General features: G+C 39.6%; 1 protein-coding gene across 10 annotated transcripts in view; it reads left to right on the forward strand.

Moving 5' to 3' along the window:
• Nucleotides 1-13,496, forward strand: part of SOGA3 (SOGA family member 3) — a 29,004-nt gene extending 15,508 nt beyond the window's left edge. For 2 of the 10 annotated variants that reach the window (XM_025149135.3, XM_025149143.3), the window contains 2 exons: nucleotides 10,005-10,076; nucleotides 10,706-13,496. In XM_025149135.3, coding sequence (XP_025004903.2) covers nucleotides 10,005-10,076; nucleotides 10,706-12,070 — 1,437 coding nt within the window. In that variant the 3' untranslated portion in view covers nucleotides 12,071-13,496. The remainder of the gene's footprint in view (nucleotides 1-10,004; nucleotides 10,077-10,705) is intronic. The other 8 variants (XM_025149137.3, XM_025149141.3, XM_025149139.3 and 5 more) reach the window with 8 other exon arrangements.
• The last annotated feature ends 7,007 nt before the right edge of the window (nucleotides 13,497-20,503 follow it).

Here is a 20,503-nt window from a genome sequence, read left to right on the forward strand (position 1 = left end):
CAATTTTAGTGTTCTTGCTAACGATAGTAAGTCTACAGTTAAAAAAACCTGGACATTCTGTCACTGAGTAGATTTATTAGTTAGTCTGCACATAGACAGTGCATCCTTCAAGTATCTCTGTTCCTGATGGCTCTTTTGTAGAGCTTCATGGACCTGTGTGGTTTGTTCCAGTGTTAGGAGAGTAAGAAGAATCTAGCACCACGGAGGTAAGCACTGCTTTTGTGTTTTGGCTGAACTCAGCTGCCAGCATCAGAAATAATAACCTTGTCATGTCATAACACAGATGGCTGTTGTGAAGCATGTCGTGGGCCCTCAGGGAGTGATGTCAGTGTAGTTTCCAGTGTAAAAACAGGTGAAAGATACTGGCAAGACCTCAAATGGAAAAACAGAGTACAGAGCCATATGCAGTAAAACTCTCACAGAAATTGCTGCATTTACTGTTCAATATACTACTCATTATTTTTTCATAGGAGATTAAGTTCATTAAACTAGACTTTCTCCTCATAAATATGTGTTGGCTGCAAACAATGATTGCATTGTCTCTCAGGTGTTTTTTAGTAACTCAGGACAATCTTGGTCCTTCTCTTCCAAAGTTCTTGTCTTTAACGCCTTGAAGATATTCAAAACCCTCAAAGGTGTGGCACAGGGAAGCCTCCTTTAATTGACTCTGCTCTGACCAGGAGGATTGGGTTAGATGTCCAGCAGTTGCTTTCAGCTTCAAGTATTTTTTTATTCTTTGATATTTTTCTCTTCTGTGGCCTGTAGTTATCAATAACAAGCAGAATCTAATTTCTCATTCTGCTGCAGAGCACGCAGGCATAGGAAAGATAATGTTCTGGGAAAAAATAAATTGTTTCCAGATTGTTTTTGTTAAACAGAGAGACTTTGGAGTTTGTGAAGCTGTTTTCTTAGGCAAAACACAGCCAGTGAACAGGAGGTCAGACCCAGATATGTACTGTTAAGTAGGGCATTTTCCATACTGTACTGATAGTGTTTCATGCAACTAGTGTTCTGTGCAGCATAGCTCTGTTTGTGTGCAGAGTGCAGAATGGCGTGTCTTGAGCCACCTTCTTTTGAACTCTTATATTTGAATATGTTTATTGCTATATTCTGTGGTGGGTGCGTGTTAAATAGAAATGAGTCACTGGACAGAGAGAATACTCATTTATAGGGTGTGCTGAGTGCTGGGATCAGCCAAACTCTGGGGGAATTTATACTAGACAGGAAGAAGAACACCCGGCTTCTGATCTTTATTCACTTACTGTACTATTTGTAACATCAAAAAATGCAGCCTGCTGGCATTTTATGATCCAGATCTCAATGACATTCCATAGTTATGAATTCCAAAGAGTGCATTTACTATTCTGAAGTAAAGAGCAATGTGTTAACCTTTTGGATGTGCAGGTAACTTTTTCTGAAGTGTTTGTTTCTACTGAGGTGTTTTGACATATTATGTGATTTTATTTATTTTTTTTCCCACTGCTAGTATAAACTATAGGACATACTGAGATACGTGGATACCAATTCTGTTTTGCTCTGTGTGATCCTAGATGTATGATTGTGTTAATTGAATTTGATTTTCTCAGCAATTCAGGTTAGGATAATAACCAAGCTCTTTGCTTAGGTCACAGTTGAGTACTTGCACTTAGAATGTATTTGCCAGGCATCTGTTCTATCAGTGTTGTGTGTAATGAGAGGTTTCTGCATCTCTGTAAAGCATGACTGATGATGACATCAAAGTGGCCTAATTACCAGGAGTGTTTTATAATACAGGCTTGGCTAAATTATTTTAATTTTTACAGATGCTTGCAATTTAGATCTTTGATTAAGTGACTCATTAGAAGCACCAGTAACAGTGCCCCAGAAAGAGTTCTGAACTGGAACATTGCCTTGATGATACACAGACATAGATACATTTCAAAGATTCATTTTCCTTATGGCGTGCTTTTCTGAATAGTGTTGCTCGGTTCCCAGACCTTGGTAAAGTTTCAAAGTTTCATTCCTACTAGTGTACTAAACTGAAGAGTCCAGCATCGATGCTTCATTTGTTGTGTCTGTTTTTTTTGTTGTTTTGGTTTTTTTTTTTAATCTGCATGCTTAGGGTTGTCATCATTTAGCCATTAAAAAATTAAGATGTTAATCTAAGTCAGAAAGTTGTCCTTCCTCAAAGGGAAAAGATGGGCAGTACTTGGAAGTGGTTCATTTCACTACTCTGAAGGTGGATTGACTGTAGAAAATCAGTCATTTCTAGAGACTGCACAGGGAACCTTAGTTTTCATATTTACATTGTAGGACTAAATTAAGCTGTTTGGTCACTGCGGTGGTTTCACCACTACCACACTGCTCTCTCTTTGAAAAGTACAGGAGGGCATGATATGATGAAAGAAAGGTCATGGGCTAAGATAAAGACGACATCACCCACCAATAATCATCACCAGCAAAACAAGCTCAGAGTAAGGGAGATTAGTGTAATTTACTCCCTGTTGACAACAGGATAGAGCAGTAAGAACTAAAAGCAAACTGTAAGCACTTTTGCCCTCATTCACCCTCTTCTACCTCCTAATGCCAAGGGGCACAGGAGAATGGGAAATAGGAGCTGGGGCCGGCCCATAGTATTTTGTCTCTGCCACTCCTTCATGGTCTCCTTCTTCCCCTGGTCCATCGTGGATTCCTCTCTAGGGCTGCAGCTCAAGCCCAGGGTTGTTCCTTCAGTGGCTCTCCATGGGCTGTGCCTCCTTCAGGCCTCATCTGCTGCTGCACTGTGAGCTCCTTCAAGGCTGCACATGGAGATCTGCTCCACATGGTGTCCAGGGGCTGCAGGGGGGACAGCCTACTCCACCATAAGCCTCTCCTGGGCTTCAAGGAACCGATGCTTCAGCCTGGAGCACCTCCTGCCCTCCTTCTGCACTGACCTTGGTGCCTACAGGGCTGTTTCTCTCACATTTCTCACTCCTCTCCCCCAGCTGCTATTGTGCAGCAGTTTTTCCATTTCTTCAGTCTGTTCTCCCACACGCACAACCAGCACTGCTCATGGCAGCAGTGGGTCCCTTTTGGAGCAGCTAGAGCTGGCTCTGGTCTGACACAAAGTAGTGGTGGACTCTACTTGCAGAGACTACTCCTGCAGCTCCCCGCTACCAAAATCTTACTATGTAAGTCTAATACAGTCACAAAATTACGTTTGTACATCATTTCAATTTTAAAACAGATGCTATTTCACTTCACCTAGTTTTACATGAGTGATAGTTCTTTTCACTGTTTATAATTTCTCCAACCTTTACTCTATCTGCAGTTTTTATCCATGATTTATATTTTTTCCAGGCAGCAGTGAAAAATGTTAATTAGTGTAGGACAAAGAATTGATTCCTCTGAGACCCCATTAGGACTTCTGTGTTGTTAATTTGCAGGTGATCCACTGGTTCAGTGACATTTATGATAAATGCAGAAAGGTTGGATGTTTGCTCATGAAGGCTAGTTAAAAATGCATCTCAGAGATCAAATATTTATAATGAGCTGAAGATTGTCAAATTTCATTTCAGAATGAGATTTTCAGTCATAGCAAAGGGAAGTATTAAATAAGAGTCTTAAGGCAACTGCAGACATAAAGATTTCAGTTCAGCCTAAGATTCACAGCCTCTCCCCTTGCAAGGAATAAACATCTCCCTTAAAAGCTGAGCATGTTTCACCTAGGAGGAATTGGTGTAGGGGCTAGTCACAGGTCTTCTGAACTTTTTGTAGTCAGTGGAGTTGCTGGACACCCTGCTCCAGCCAGTGCTGCTATATTCTGCTACATCTGTGTGGTAGAAATAGTGGGAAAAGCGCTGATCCTTAGAAGCATAAGACAACAGATAGAGTAAGAAAGGTGGGTATGGGGATGTCCAAACTGCTGAAATGTCTTTCTTCCAGTTTAGCTTCAAGCCCCCTGCATTTTTCCTAAATTAATTCATCTCTAACTTTTGCATCCTCTCAAATGACTCTAAAATTTGATTTCTATGTGAGATGTTCCTGTATAAGAAGTACTGTTTGATGTGCACAGTCTTGAAGGGTGAACTACAGAGCCCCTTTTCCTGCTGTGTGCTTACAAACCTAATGCGCGTATTCTTGATGTAACCCTACCCTGTGAATCCAATAAGAGCTGTCTGCGCATATAACACAGCTCTTCGGTTTGAAATAAGCTTGAGTGCAACTGTACGAACATGACTGGCTCATAACTTTGCAGAATTGACTTCTGTATATTTCTCCAGTGAGCAGTGTGAAGGTGCACACTGTGTGTGTAGATTCATTCCTCATTTTCCATCTAATTATTGACCTTTTTCACAGTAGCCTTTTCACTGAGATGTAATAACTAGCCTTTAGTTGATATACATGAATTTTTGTAACTAAGGCCATGAACCTTATCTGGTTGTTGGCACTTTTGTGTTTTAATGACACTTTATTTGTAAACTCCTCTAAGACATTAGAGGAGTCTTCTCATCAGTCTTCTAATAAGACTGAAAAGATCTACTTGTGATAATAAGTGCGAGAAAGAAGACTCTGTTTAACTTAGGTAAAATTTGTAATATATTGATAACTACTGTGTCAATAACCACATCCTGTGGTTATTGCTGTTGTTGTATGGTAGAGTTTTGAACTGTGCTAACGTACTCTCAGTCACACTGACAATCCAAGATAATGACTGGTGTGCATTGTGCTAGGTGCTGTGCAAACCCTAGCAAAAAGAATGACTCTCTTCTCCCAGAAAGCACACATAACTGAGCTCACAAATGAACAACAGCTTAGACAAGTCCTGGACAATGGGTTTAACTGGCATCACTGTGCAGCAAGACACCTTATTCCAGTGTTTTCACTCCAAAGTATTTGTGGTGTTCTGAGATATACTCTTGCATTTCAGTATTAGAGAGAAGAGAGTAAGCTGCCTGTGATTTCTGCATCCATAACGAGGCCCAGAATTATGTAGTAATTCATAAATAAATGCAAATAAAATAATACAAATATGGCAGGGTGGCTACTCTTTTCTAAAATATGAAGATATTCAAAGTCTAGGTAAGAACTGTTATTCTTTGTTTGATTGCCTTCATTTCATATTGTTCTTCAGCAGTGTTTTCAGTTATACCAGATTTAATACGAAGAGAGTATTTCTAGAGCGAGTTGGGATATGCTTAGACCTACAGCTTTGTGTTTGGTTCTTGGACTTGGGTGCCATACTTCTTTGCATTTCCCTTATCCCCTGCATTTTCTTGCAGCTCTCGGAAGCAAATCAAATACTGGAATACTTGTGGTAACTGCTCTTCAAGGACAGTGGAAGGAGAAAAGCGTTGGTGTGGTTCTATGCTTTTATGCCAATGACAAAGCCAGTGTCTGGAGTTTGTTCCTGGCAAACAGCCATCAAAGTGGCTGATAGTTTAAGGAGTCTGTATGTGAAAAAGATTGGTAGAGTTACAGAGTAAGGGAGACATTTTAAATACGAAGATTGTTTTGAGGAGAAAGTGTATTTCAGTTTACCAACATGGAGAGTAGCCGCTTAGTTTTAACTATATGTGCTAATATATTGAATTAGAGTCAGTGGCTGTAAACTGAAAAATCTGTATTGTGTCTGCTTTGATCCAGATCCACAAGCTAACTGATTATAGTTGCCTGAAGAGAAAGAACAGAGAAAGTCTGTGGGCAAATTTCTGTTTCCCTGTTCACGGTCACTCTGTGCCAGACAGAGGCAAGTTTGTGGAGTCCCAAAGTTGTTCCATATTCAGTGACTCTTAAGGACTGTAAAGATGGCATTGGTTTTGCTCTGATTTTTGAAAGCCCTGTAGATCTGTCACAGTATTTAAGAGGCAGCTAAGTACAAGTGTGTACAGTACAACTATGGTGACTTGCAGATGTAGAGATTTGGGAGCTGCACACCCTTTGCCTTGGTCTGTTCTGTGTGCAGGGATAGGGCTGGCAGCGGAACCTTGTGCACTCATAAATCCCCTTATATGTTGACAATTCCTCCTGTGTTTGCTTACATTGATTTTTAGATCATTTACCCTCAGATCAGACTTGAAATAATCAACCTAGAAGTCTTGAAAAACTGTGGTATGTTCTATTCAGCTTCTTTATTAATTGCAGAGAGATTTCCTGTACTACAGGGTCAAGTAGTGAGAAACGAGTTCTTTTTAAAGCTTTGCTATTCAGTGCAGCATGATGCTGTCATTTCATTCAGCTGTGATTTTATAAAGTAGACTTCAGATCTTTTTGTACTCTGAAGCACTCAGCATCGTAGGTGGTTGGAAATGCACATTTGGATTGCAGTTTAAGGCTGGCAAGAGAAGGATTTTGCCATCTGGTCTGGAGAAGTTCTTAGCATCTCCAGCAAGATGTTGGATGAAGTCCAGTGAAGGTCACTGGAGAATTGATGCTCCTGAAAATCACAACAGGATTGCCCATTTCATGTGATCAGGTGTGCATGTAGTGCAAACATTGTCTATGGCTTTATCTGTACTGTGGAAATGTCTCACCATTGCCAGAATGTAACCTTATGTGTGCTCAAAACAGTGAATGCTAGAAGAGTCAGGTCAGACTCAGTTACACCTCCTAGGCATCTAGAGGTAAGCAGAGCTTATACAACACAGTAATACATGCCCCAGCTGCTGGTCCTATTATTCTAGCACTGCTGGAATATTTAATTACTACTTGAGCAGTTTAGCAAAATCTCTGTTGTAGAAACAGTATGATGTGCATTTTTTGCTTATTCTTTTTTTTTTTTCCCAGAAGGTGGATGACTTGGTTTAAGATTATTAAAACCATAAAGCTCTCTAGAAAGCATTGCAGATTAGATAGTGCAAATGCAGTCTTTTTTTTTTTTTTTTTTTTTAAGATTCGTAATCATTAAATAGACTGAACTGAATATAATTTAAATTATCCTCTGTTACAAACTTTCAGAACAATTCTAGAATTTGATGGGCGGACTACTTTGCTATACTTGAGCAACAACGGAGGCAGCCTTCAGTGGCATTATGATATTCCTTGCAGTACACTGTGACATGGAAAAAGGAGAATTATCCAAACAACAGGAGAATTACATTCAAAGACTATCACACATGAAGCTTTTTGAACAGACAGTGTTTGTACATGAAGGTGGCTAAACTGGCCTTGTGTAACATTATTTAGTATATCAAAATAAGTAGCGTGCAGTTGCAGTAGTATGCAGTGGGAGAATGGGAACATTTGCTTGCAAGAGTCTGGACTGCTATTTTTGTTTTGCAATGTGTTTATTAGAATACTTTTTTTTCTCTTTCTGATTCACTTTGAAGTATTTTTTTCATTACTGGAAATAAATTGTTTAAAATATTGACAATTGGATTGGAAGACAGCAGTGGTATGGGACTTGAGAGTAGAAAGAGTAGCCACTGTAAATTGTGAACTATGCCCCAGAAAAATCTCTTGAAAATTGATTATTTCTATCGGAACATACTGATTGAGATGTAGCATTTTTCATTCAGCACAACTAATTCCTCAGTGTCCTGAAATAATGTTTATGGGACACTGTGATTTTGAAGGTGTCATCTGTCAGTTGAGGTCTGTGAGTGGGATCTTAACCGCTGGTGATCAGAAATCATCTCCTGGTGCTCTTCACAAGAAAAGAGATGATGCCAATACCAGGCCTAATCTACTTACACAAATCATCCTGCTCATTGACTTGTGTATGTTCTTCACTGCTCTCTGCTTTAAAATTGCATTTCTACACACCATCATTTCATTGTTGAATATAAGCTCTGTTGATGTTGATGTTTTAATTCAAGTACAACAGAATAGAAAGTAATATCTTGTCATTAAATAGTCACGACTCTTACTGAAGTTAAAAATTTATTATGCTGACAACAAAAGAAGAAAAGGACTTTAAAATAAAAAAAGCATTGAGAGAAAGGAGGAAAAAAAGTGTTTCAGTTTTACGTCAAACTCAGGAAAATAATTTTTGCTCTCTTAACTTTCTCTTTTTTTAATGTTTTTGTCATAGAAAACTTTTTCATACATCTCATATCCTAAAATGTTGTAGGGTACACGAGAAGTTGTGTCTCAGCATTTTAGAAGCTCATTTTGTTTGAAGAGATGCTGGGCTTGGCAGGAGGGAATTTAGGTAATCAAACATATATAGTTTAATAATCCTCTAATTACTTTATTAGTGGATGGCATTGGCAAGAACTTAGTGCAAGCAGAAGTTTGTAGTGATAACTGATTTGCAAATGGGCTTTTTGTAATAGAATGATTAATGGTGACATACAGCAGGAATCTGCATTTCTGAAAGTTTATAAGTTTGCGAATTCAAAAAGAAAAGCAATAAAAAACTTTCCACATGCACATACCTGTTCTGCAGTAGGGTAACTAATGGGCAGCCCTGGAGAAGAATAATTTTGTTTGTAGACTGAATTGTTATATTGTTATTTAAAAAGGAAGAATCAATGTAACTTTTTTTTGTGTGTCTTTTCTGGATTCTTCTGAAATCCTCTCATAGGTATCCAGCCGAGATTCTAATGATCTTTGGTTTTATTGTTTTATCTATTGAGAGCACTCTGCATATTTTCAAGAGGCACAAAAGTTTCAGTTCTGGTTCTTGGTGGCCACACCTGTGAATTCTAGATCTGATTCTGAATCTGATGTTATTTTAATTCTGGTATAACTCTATAGTGGATTTGATCAAAAAGCCTCATCTCTTATGGTTTCTTAGATCTATATGCGAATCACTTCTGTAGTATCAAGTTTTCCTGTGGGGGGAATAGTACTTGTAATGAGGCTGATCTGCAGAAGAACACTTGGTATCAGCAGCAACGTAGAGTGAACTTGCCTATTGTGCTTTGTTCCTTGAGGACTGTGAGCAGATTTTAATTCCCACTAGGTGGAACTGCGTGACTTTTGGATATACCACTGGATTTTCCCTGGCTGGCACAGGGAACTGCATGTTTCTCAGTACTCAGTGGCACAAAGGCTGCTCGTACCAGAGAATAGTCTCAGAGGGAAGTAGTTATATCACTGCCTGCTGCAAGGGCTACATTTCACCTGGGTAGCATAAAAACCTGGGAACAGCTGCAAGTGGGATGTTATGTATTAACATATTTTCTCACTCACTTTCCTCTCTCCTGCTGTGTTCTTGATAATCTGTATGGAGTGTTGACAGCGGGATTGCTGCAGTTGTTTTCCACTGCTACCACTTGCCCACTAATGAACTTTTCATTGTTAGCAGTTACAAGATTTTTTTCTAGTAGGTTTTGAACCCAGTGCATCCTGCTCTAAGAGTAGGAATTTCTTTTCACCAATTTCTTTTCACCTTGGCTATGTAGCAGAAGACACACAAAAATAGCTCACTTGTATGGTGTGGACAGGTTCATTTGTCTTGTGCTTGTCGTAAGTAAATTTGCTTTGCCTTTCACTAGGAATCTGTAGTCCAAGCAACTTAAAGTACTTATTGAATATGTTTGGAGAACGGAACAGATCTAGTGACCAGATGTATGCATCTTTCTGCATGCTTTGTTAGCAGTATATGCCTAGGAGAGCTGTAGCAGCAGTATACTGCAAGCTTGAAGCCTGTAGGTGAGCTGCAGAGAAAGATGTCCTTGTAGATATGCTCAGGTTAGCTGGGAGAAGTCACTGACACTGCTTTGTGTGGCTTACCTATGGCAACGGTTTTACTGCTTGCCTCAGTTTTCCATTTTTTTTTTTTTGCGTTACTGTTGGAGATATTTCTTTTCTTACCTCTCATCTGATCATATGGGTGCTAAGAATTCATTAAGTGTTTGTTTTAAAATGCGTTGGATAAAAAAACATTGCAGACTGATTAACCAATACTTTACTATTGCAGTACTTCTTCTGTGTCATTTTTAGACATTGGTGTCTCTCCTGTGTATTTGACATCACAGGAGCTGCAAGAGGCTACTGCCTTTGTATTTGCATTTGTCTCACTATGTTTAAACAGAATGACTAAATTACGTAGTTATTCAGTGAAATATGCAATGTCTCTCACTTTGTTCTTGTTTCAGCAGTCATTGAAAAGAAGAGGGAGCAAAGACCTACAAAAATCAGAAAAAAAGTCACAGCAAACACCAACAGAGGTATGTTGAAACAACCGTAATCTGGATCCTTATGTGAAGGTTTCAGCAGCACTCTGAAAATGTGATTTGCAGCTTTATACTTGCTTGTTTGCTCTGATTTTTGTTTTTCTACATGCTGCGAAATGGAGACTTCTTACCCCAAATCTGTAGTGAGACAACATGATGTCAAGGTCTACCTAAATGAACAACTTGTTGTTCATTTAGAACAGACCTGCAACAAAACCCACCAGCTTTCATGTACTCCAAATATTTTAGGCAAAATAAGTAAATGGAGCACCTGTGAAATAAGGTTGTAGGCCCTTTGTGTACAAATTTCAAGATTTTTTTAACACTGTAATATCTACTGCAGTGTGACAAATTATTTTTACATGATACCCACAAAAGGCCTTTTCTGAGGGCTGCACAGGGTTTAATGGCGAGTACAATAATCTTTCTCTTTTCAAATTTATTTATTTCCCCTTATTTAATTTACTGATTAACAAAAAAAATAGTCACAGGAAAGTCTCTTTGTATCTAAAGCCATGTGCCTTTAATTGTTGATCTTGTAATTTAAGACCATCCACTGGAGGTCTCCTGTTTTTACATCAACTTTCTTCAAATTCTTCTCTTCCTTTTTTTTTTTTTCTAAGGAGGACAATGAAGACTTGAAATGCCAGCTGCAGTTTGTCAAAGAAGAAGCAGCCTTGATGAGGAAGAAAATGGCTAAGATTGATAAGGAGAAGGACAGATTTGAACATGAGCTGCAAAAATATAGATCATTTTATGGTGATTTGGACAGCCCTTTGCCAAAAGGTGAAGCAGGTGGTCCACCAACCACAAGGGAAGCTGAACTCAAGCTTCGGTTGAGACTTGTGGAGGAGGAAGCTAACATTCTTGGGAGAAAAATAGTGGAGCTAGAAGTAGAAAATAGAGGATTGAAAGCAGAGCTCGATGACTTAAGAGGAGATGATTTCTCAGGGGCTGCTAATCCACTCCTGGGAGAACAGAGTGAATCCCTGTCAGAATTAAGACAGCATTTGCAGCTAGTAGAAGATGAGACAGAATTGCTGAGGAGAAATGTAGCTGACTTGGAAGAACAAAACAAACGCATAACAGCTGAGCTGAACAAATACAAATACAAGTCCGGAGCCCATGAAAGCTCTAGGCACCACGATAATGCCAAGACTGAAGCACTGCAGGAGGAGTTAAAAGCTGCACGAATGCAGATCAATGAGCTGAGTGGCAAAGTCATGCAACTCCAGTATGAGAATAGGGTGCTCATGTCCAACATGCAACGCTATGATTTAGCCTCTCATCTTGGGATCCGTGGCAGCCCCAGAGACAGTGATGCAGAAAGTGATGCAGGAAAAAAGGAGAGCGATGATGATTCCCGTCCCCCTCACCGCAAAAGGGAAGGGCCCATTGGTGGGGAAAGTGACTCAGAGGAGGTGAGAAATATCCGGTGCCTGACACCCACAAGATCTTTTTATCCGACACCATCTGGGTGGCAGAAAAGCTTCACTGACAGGCAGCAGATGAAGGACATTCGCTGTGAAGCTGAGCGACTGGGCAAGACAATAGATCGCTTGATTTCCGACACGAGCACCATCATAACAGAGGCAAGAATTTATGTAGCTAATGGGGACCTGTTTGGACTGATGGATGAGGAAGACGATGGCAGCAGAATACGCGAGCATGAGCTTCTTTACAGGATCAACGCACAGATGAAGGCATTCAGGAAAGAACTCCAGACTTTCATTGACAGACTCGAAGTTCCAAAGTCTTCGGATGATCGGAGTGCGGACGAACCTTTGTCAGTGAGTCAGGTAGACTTTTACTTATTATGGCCTACAGGTAAAAAACCTTGGCCAAAAGAATTAAGACTAAAATTAGATGTATGGCACCTTAAAATTCTTAAACAAGAACGTGGACAAAAATTTCTATTAAATAATTTTAAATCCTTATTTGGCTATATGCAAATTTGTTCTACCAAGGGGCCTATTTGTGAATGGTGAATAAATGGTCATTGTGAAAGTGAAAGAATTATAGTCTAGGTACAGGTATTGTAGGAGGTGGAAGACTTTACTCCTCCTTCTGGCTTTGCAAGTGTACTTGCCAGAGTTAATGTCAATCAAGCTGCAGTGATTACCGGTAAAGGCAGTGCAGATAACATTTTTGGCACATTAATGAACATGGTTGTTTTCTTGGTGGTTGAGTTCTTGTTAAATGAATAAAACCAAAATCTTACTAATTTTAAACAGGTGAAAACATTCAATTTCCAAAATTACAAAGAATATAACAAACCACAGAGAAAAATAAACCATGAAAAATCTACATGGACTGCATGGTGATGAATACTGGTATTATTGAATTGTTGTAACTGGTTGCATCTTTCACTGAAAGGTTATGGGTCACTGCTTACATGCAACAGTGGCTAGCATCTTTTCTGCAGTTCTTTTTTATTCTTCTCTTATCCCCTAAGGAAAGAGCCAACAAGCATCCTGCATGTGACGTGCAGAGTTGTCCCAGAGAGGTTTTGGGGAGCAAATTCCTTGCTGACTCACGATCTTCTGCCATGAAAAATGAAAATTACCTCTCATTAACTTATTATGCAGTCCTATAGTTGGCAAATGCTGTTACTGGTCACGGTATTATCCTGATGTTTTAGTAAGTCTCTTGCTGTGTTAATTTACGTGTTCTGTCCTGCTAGTTTGCGGTTAAATTAGTTGCCAGGTGAAGCTGAAAGCCATTATTTCTTGTCCCTATGCTGACTAATTAGTCTTTTGTTTCCTTGTATCAGAAAGTCACAGACGCAGTGAGTTTAAAGTTAATCAATTACTATACACGTACTGCATGAAATCAAACAGAAAAGACATTTGGCATGCTCACTTTCTGATCTAGCAATAGTTCTGAGCTTGTTAGAGTTCCCATTAACTCAGAGGCAGAGCACTGCATGGGTTCATACAAATTTAAAGCAATCCAATTGGTATTTTCTCTAAACAAATAACATCAATAGTTAAATTGGCATTTCAGGGCTTAACCATGCAGAACTCCTACTGAAGTCAATGGGAGACGGGCACTTGGTCCCTCTACAAGCATAATCTGAATCACTATTTATTTTTTTTAAACTTTGGGCTTGGTATTCCATTAATTGACTGTTCTCTTTGTCTCTGTATTTACTTTCCCAGATGTTCCAGCCTATCATTTTACTTATTCTCATTCTTGTATTATTTTCATCCCTTTCATACACAACAATATTTAAACTTGTCTTCCTTTTTACACTGTTTTTTGTACTGTAACCCATTCATCATTTACTGTTCATTGTAGTATTATTTTCAGTTTGTTTATTTTGTCCACCCTCCAAGATAAGACGTGCAAGAGACATAATTTCTGTAATAGCCACTGCTGTAAAAACACTGAAGACTACTTGTTTGCCAAAACCAAAACAAACACCCAAAAATGCGAAAAATACAAAAAAAAAATCATCCAATTGAATAGGAAACCTTCTCACCGTAGTGTTCCAGGTAAGCAAACAGAATATTTTTCACTTTCTCTGCTTTTTATCATTTATGAATGAAATATTCCTGAGTGGCTGGAGCCGATGTAATAATCATTATTTTGCAACAAATCAGAAGAAAAATGGAAGCATGCAGAGTAGATAAGAGGAGTCTGTTCCCTTCCTCTTCCCACTCCCAGAAAAATAGCTAGCATCCTAGCCACCAATAAAAAGTAAAGCCATATGCATTCTGCAATTGTATTTCACAGTTTGTATACATTTTGTATGGTTTTGATGGTATTTTTCAGCACTGTGTTATGTAGATTAGACACCATGGAGGGGACAAAATAAGAATGGCTGATACAGAATACTCGTGTGTGGAAACGTGGTGAGGAGCTAGGGCCTCTGAGAATTAGATATACAAGGAAGAGGAGGCTAGCAGAGCAAGCAGGGAGTCTGCTGAGAGATGTAGGCTGGCTGCATTCTCTATGTGCTCTAGAAAACTGGCCGCACTGCAGTCTGACTTGAACTGTGGGTGGTGATGCTATTTGCCTTGTCTGATGCCAAGACAATATATAAAGTAATAAAGAAGTGGTAATAAATAAAGCAGCTGCTTTTCTAGCTGGCAATAAGGATTCCTTTTCACTCAGTTCACTCAACCTGCTCCCGTATCAGAGGAGTTAATCTCTGTGCCTCTCTCCACCTGATCAGAATCCTGCTGAGTGCTGTAGCCCACTGTATGAAATAGCAGAGAGACAATGTTTTGAGAGAAACCACTTATAGGTAAGCAGAGGTTGGACGACAGAATTTGTCTAGCTCTCCTTCCACATATTGTCTGCAAGTGTAGTGGCCTTGATCAGTTAAATCACTTAACCTTCATTTAATCCAAATAGTTATTCCTATCAGGGAATTTTGTCTTTCTTATTTACTTTGTGGTTATTGAGATGCAGGTAAAGAAAACAATTATCAATATAAGTAAAGAGATAATTAGTTAACTTCATCTGGTGACCTAGTTAAAGAGGAATTCAGGCCCAACAGAATTCCGAAGTGTTTCTTGTGCTCAATTTCCTTAAAGGTGAGTTACACATATTAGAAACTATTATAGAGAGATATGGTCAGTTGTAACTTCCCTTCACTGTGAACTTCTGTGATCTTAAAGATAGCTCTTAAATCACTGAAAAAAAGTCCTTTTTGCAGCTTTTCTCTCAGATTTTACAGCAAATGAGATTTTTATTTTTTTTTTCGAAAGGCTTTGCAATTTGGACATTTAAAATATGATAATTCTAGGCTTCAATTTGACATATCAAATCTTAGCAAAACACTGGCTTTTTAATTTTTGTTTAACTGCTGCCATTGGGGGAAGAAAATATGATTTCTTTTTTCTTCTTAACTGTTACTGGCTCAGTCCCAAATTGTACAACAAATCATGTTCAAACCTGATCTGAAGTTCTGGGCTTTCAGATTTTAACCCACACATTTATTCCTTTCTTGGCTTGTTTGTAATAAAAATGATGAGAAAGTGTGTGCTTCGCATTGAACAGTACTACTGTAAAATAGTCAAGAAAGCTTAAAGCACAGTATTCAAATGTCAAGTGTATTTTGGAAGTAATTTGGAAAAGATTGGCATCTTTCTTAGAAATCAGTGAACCTATTGAGTTGAGAGGTGGGACATACCCTCTGCACAGGACTGGCAATTACAACCCCACTGATTAGCCACAGTCTTTTTTTTTTTTTTTTTTTTTGCATATAGTTTAAGTTTACTTTACATGAACCAAACCTTCCTCTTCCTAGTTTTGTCAGGCATCAAGAGAACCAGTCAGAGATGAGACTTTTAGGGACGTTTAGGGAGCTGTTGCACAGTCTACAATCTGAAATGAAGGGATCCTGAAGCATCCAAAATCATTTTAGCAGATCTTAGCAGATCCATAGTTTTTGAATCTGTGATGACCAAAACGACAATGGTGAGAAACCCTGCAAACCTTGATACAGAAAAATCCCAATGAGAAATGGAAGGTATTTTTCATGTCCTGCGTTCAGCCTTAAGGGGAGCTGCTTATCTGTTTCACATCAAATATTGCAGAGATGTGCACAGCCCTCCATTTTTCCCTATTTTAACAGTTGCTGAGAAAGCTAATCAGTGCAGAATCTGTCAATAGCCAGAAGATAACGTTCACCTAAATAAGTCTTCTGTGTTGTGCTGAATTGAAGTGGCTCAGTCTCACAAATGTGACAATTCTACTTGTCAAGAAAGACTGCAGATTCTCCCCATTTATAGGAGTGGTGGACAAAGTCCGCTTCAGAGATGAGCGGCTAAATTCAGCTGAACGTATCCGCATCCTCTAGCGGGAGTGCGTGGGAGTCAGGCAGAGAAGAGCCAAACTGAACACTGCTGATTCATTAACTTATCTGCCGCATAGTGTGTAATTCAGAAGAGCAGTAAGAAAAACAGGAGATTTTGCTTTTATGTGGCAAAAAGCCAGATATGGCACATTACCTGGCACATCTCCTATCAGTCCAGACCTCCGTTATACCAGTAGTGGATTCACAAACCCCATTTTTGAAACAAAGAACTTCTTAAAGTGCGCTGCAATAGCAGAATAGAATGGTATTGCAGAATAAAGAAATGTTTACTGTTATCATCCTGATGAGAGGAGGCTGGGTTAACCAGATACATGTATTTTTTGCAAGTGAAGGGAAAGGGCTTCAACAACAAATCATAGATTCTTTTTAATCAAAGTAAGATTAGTATTTGGAAGTATACTTTTATAGCAAAAAGCTCAGATGTTAGGCAAGAACATGTATGTAGCTAACTAACCTTTCTAAAGTACATTTGCTCTCACAGATCACTGCAGCTTACCTGCACAAGTCAGTTGAAGGCATTTCACTGATGAAATCCAGTTCCTCTGAAGCACAGCCAGGGACTTGCATAAGCCCTATAAAAATGAGAGATGTAATATTTACTGCTGCTAATAGGGCTATTAAAATAAATGTGCTAACATATTACAGTAAGGAGTAAATGTTAAAATCTTACTTAAAAGTGCACAAAAAAGCTGCAGAACCTATTAAAGGAGGGAACATAAGATAAGCAAAATCTGTTTGAAATGGATGCTGAATTTTGTTCTGTGGAGTAGAAGTAATACAAAACTGAATTTGGTTTGGATACTGGGATTAATATTCTATCCTTGCAGAAAAAGGTTACTAAATTTCAGGCCCAAGATTGCCTTGATTTCTCTGAAAGATTAGATTTCTGATTCCTGGGTTCCCAGGGAATTCATTCCATGTCCTTTCATAAAGAGGAGATCTTGCATATATTGTCTAATTCTGATAGGTTTGTATTTGTATACATTAGAAGTAAATCAGACAAATTTTTGTCACTTTCAATATACACACCCTCTTTTTCCTTTAATGCAACCAGAGAAATATTTTCTTTCCTATTTATAGAAATTTCTGAATACTCTGAGAAAATACCTCTTTAAATATTTTCTTTACTTTTACTGAAAATTTCCCTGATATTAGAAAGATCATCTTCTCCAGGATCCAGTGATATTTCTTTCAACCAAAAATATCCATGCCTGAAGCTCCTGTTAGAGAGAGGATAAGTGTCTGCTGACACATGTCACCACTGCTTCAGTATCAAAACCAGAAGTGAGCAGGTGCTACAGTGCAGAAATGTGCCCGGCAGTCGGAAAATAAAAAATGGCCAAAACTGTGGCTGTCTAAATATGTGTTATAAAAAGAGATGAACTGCACATGAACTTTCAGAGTTGTTTACAAAAACAAGCAGAGCTTTAGGATATTATATGCCCTTCCCCTTAATCACCTCAGAATTTGATAGGCGAGTAGGAGACTTTAAAGGCGTCAGTACCAGGCGCCTAACTCCCATTGGCTTACATTTCTGTCTCTGATATAATGCCGGGGGTAGTGATATTCAAACTCAACTTTTGCCATTACACATGCAGTTGCCTATGGGGAAAATTACAGTGGCTCTATTTAAAGTAAACATCTAAAGTATCTGCCACCGATTTCCAGTGCACCCTTGGAGAAGTGACATGACATAACACTTTGTGGGCTCTATTTCTCCGCTAAGATATATGTGATTGCAGAAGCGCGTGATGGTAAGAGGAGGCAGAATTTGTATTCCTGTCTGCCCATTTCCTGACCTATATCCACTGCTGAGATATATTTGCCCAAAATATTGATGTGTAAAACATAACTACATAGGGATCTGATGTGATGTTTGGGCTGACTACAATGGCAGCAGTGCTGTTCTCTCTTCTTAGCTGGTTCATGCTGACAGAGCAAGATGGGTATGCTGTCCCTGAGCTAGTACAGCAAGACCAAAGGTGCTCTGAATTGATCTTGAATGCAAACTGCTAACCAGAGCACACTCTGCTGAGTATGTAATCACGTTGTAGTCCATGCTGAAACTCACATTTCTTTGACTTCAGTTTTCCACTATGTAGACAAATTTAGCTGAGGAGTTGTTTAAAATGCCCTTGCACTTGTTTTGTTAAAGTGCTGACTTCTAGCACAATCAGAGCTGATACCAGGTATGGACAAAGAACGCTTTGCATACGGAAGCAGAGTGTCAGATGTAATTAACCTATAATGGCCTTGCTACTTAATTTGCCTGTGCCAGAGTCCAGAAAGCCACTCTTAATGCATTTTCTGGTGTTACTGCAGGGTGGGCTGTCTCTGTTGGATGACTTACTTTCCTCCAAAGTGAAAGCCATTATTACTGCACTTAGGAGTATCAGGTTCAATCAACCCAGGTTTTAATGGCTTGTTTTGTGTTCTGTTAGTTTTTTTGTTGTTGTTTTGTTTTGTTTTCCTCCAAGTTTGCTTTGCCTTTCTGTTATTAGAAGGAGGCCCTTTGACCTATGCACAGCACCGTTTAGTTTTGCCTACCCAGCCTAGAGTTGTCTCTGAAATGTCCTTCCAGTGCTGTGGGTAGGTCAAGAAATTTCCTTCCTCCATGCATCGTCCTGCAAAACAGTGTGAATGAAACAGAGCCTGTGGCCATGCAGAACAATTGTTCTGCCTTGCCTCCATCAGTTAAGGAGGAGGAAAAGTCTTTCCCAGTGTTTTTTCAGCTACTGGAAGATAGAAGGAGCATAGAGGGATGTTCTTGTCAATTAAGTGAATGCTTGCTACAAGCTACTGTTTTACAAAGCCTCATGTGTTTTTAATTCCTCACACCAATGGAAATGTAGGATTTTGCCTAATTAAGAATTCGGGTCTGAGGTTTAGTCCATTATTTCATAGAATCATAGAATGTCCTTTAATTTTGTTTTGCTGTGCTTCAAAGTCTTCACATAGCACAATGAGGGACACTGAGTTAGCAATATTAAATACACAAGAATAATAGCCAATGCTGTTGATAAATCTAGGAAGGGAAAAAAAGACTTCGGCTCATGTCTCCATTTGCATGGTGCAGCTGTGCTGGGGAGGAACAGCCGTGGCACCCAGACTCCAGCTGTGCCTCCAGGCTGCCCCTGGGCACCTGGCCCTGCTGCCAGCCACGGCAGCTGGCCTACTGGGAAGCAGCCTCCCCAGAGCATCACACTTCTGCTTTATGAATGGGAAATTGTAATTCCCCCATGGTTAGAAGCTGAGTTTTTTCTTCAGGGACATTCAGTCATGCACTTTGGCATCTTAGTTCACTTTGAGATTGTCTTTGAAATTTTCACTAGTAGCCCAAGTGCCATTATTTATGTCACATAGGGGCAGAATAAGCACCCAAGTAATATAAATACAGCTAGACCATACAAGGAGAAAAAATGTGTTTTCCCTGAAACCTGCTTTGCTATTTCCTATAAAATGCACCCAGAGCTACAATCTTTATGCTGAGTATGGATCTCATGTATTGTTCTAAGGAGGAGAGTGCTGAGTCAGCAAGAAGCTGTGAAACCTTGTGTTGTGTCCTCTTATCTCAAAGATCCTCTTGTCATCAGCTGCTCAGAGCACAAAAAAAGATGTCACTTCTGCCCAGTGTATTTGAAGACAGATATTAGCTGAGTGAATTTGTCCAGAATTTTATACTGCCGTAGTCAAGCACTTTGTGGCTCCTCTCCAGGCACACACAGGGATGAACACTGCCTGAAGTGAGTTTTGTGGTTGTGGTAGGTCTCAAGGAATGCCCACAGGTACAAATACCTGACAGGGCAGCAGGACACATGCAGCTGTGGTTGGGGTCCCCCTCCCTTGCTGTGCCACAGTAGAGCAGTCTGATGATGCAGTGAAGCCTCTCTGCTGCACGAGGTGTGGGGTCAGTAGAGACGTAAGGATTTGAGGTTCCTTCTGCCTGTGGATCAGCTTCAGGATCTCCTGTGGATGTTCGCTGGCTAGGTCATTTTTGTCATGTTTCATGCCAGCACTTGCTGTGGGCGCTCCCAGTACTCTACATCCAGGCTGAGGTGCTTTTGGACCTTCCTTGCTAGCCTTACACCAGGAGTGAGTTTCCCTGTGCAAAGGAGATTCTCCATCCAGTTCCAAGCACTTTGCTTTGCTAAGACACAAAGTATCATAACAGACCAGAGAATCTAATCCAGAATCCTTATAAAGTAGCAGGAATATCTGAGTATATCCCAGAGAAACCGTTGTCACCGTTTCCAGAATGCAGGACAGTAGGATTACGCAATGCCCAGTAATTCTGCCCTCTCTAAGTGCTAGTGCATGAATGCAGAAAAAAAGATTTTAGGGAGGCGTGGTTTGCTTTTAGCTCTTGCAGATAGCTATTAACCAACAAAACTGCTGCTTTAAACACACTCCCCTTACAAAGCAGTTTACGAGGATCAAGTTGCAAAGCTCGGAATGATCATACTACAAAGTATAACCCTGGAAGCTGGGGCTGGGAGGCAGAACAGAGTCTTCCTTCACAACATGGGCTCTAATAAAAGCAACCTAAAATTGCCTATTGTCATAGCTGTAATGTTAACACTGGCTGCTTTGG

Source organism: Gallus gallus, chromosome 3 (assembly GCF_016699485.2).
Source record: "Gallus gallus isolate bGalGal1 chromosome 3, bGalGal1.mat.broiler.GRCg7b, whole genome shotgun sequence".
In the NCBI taxonomy this organism is placed as follows: Eukaryota; Metazoa; Chordata; class Aves; order Galliformes; family Phasianidae; genus Gallus; species Gallus gallus.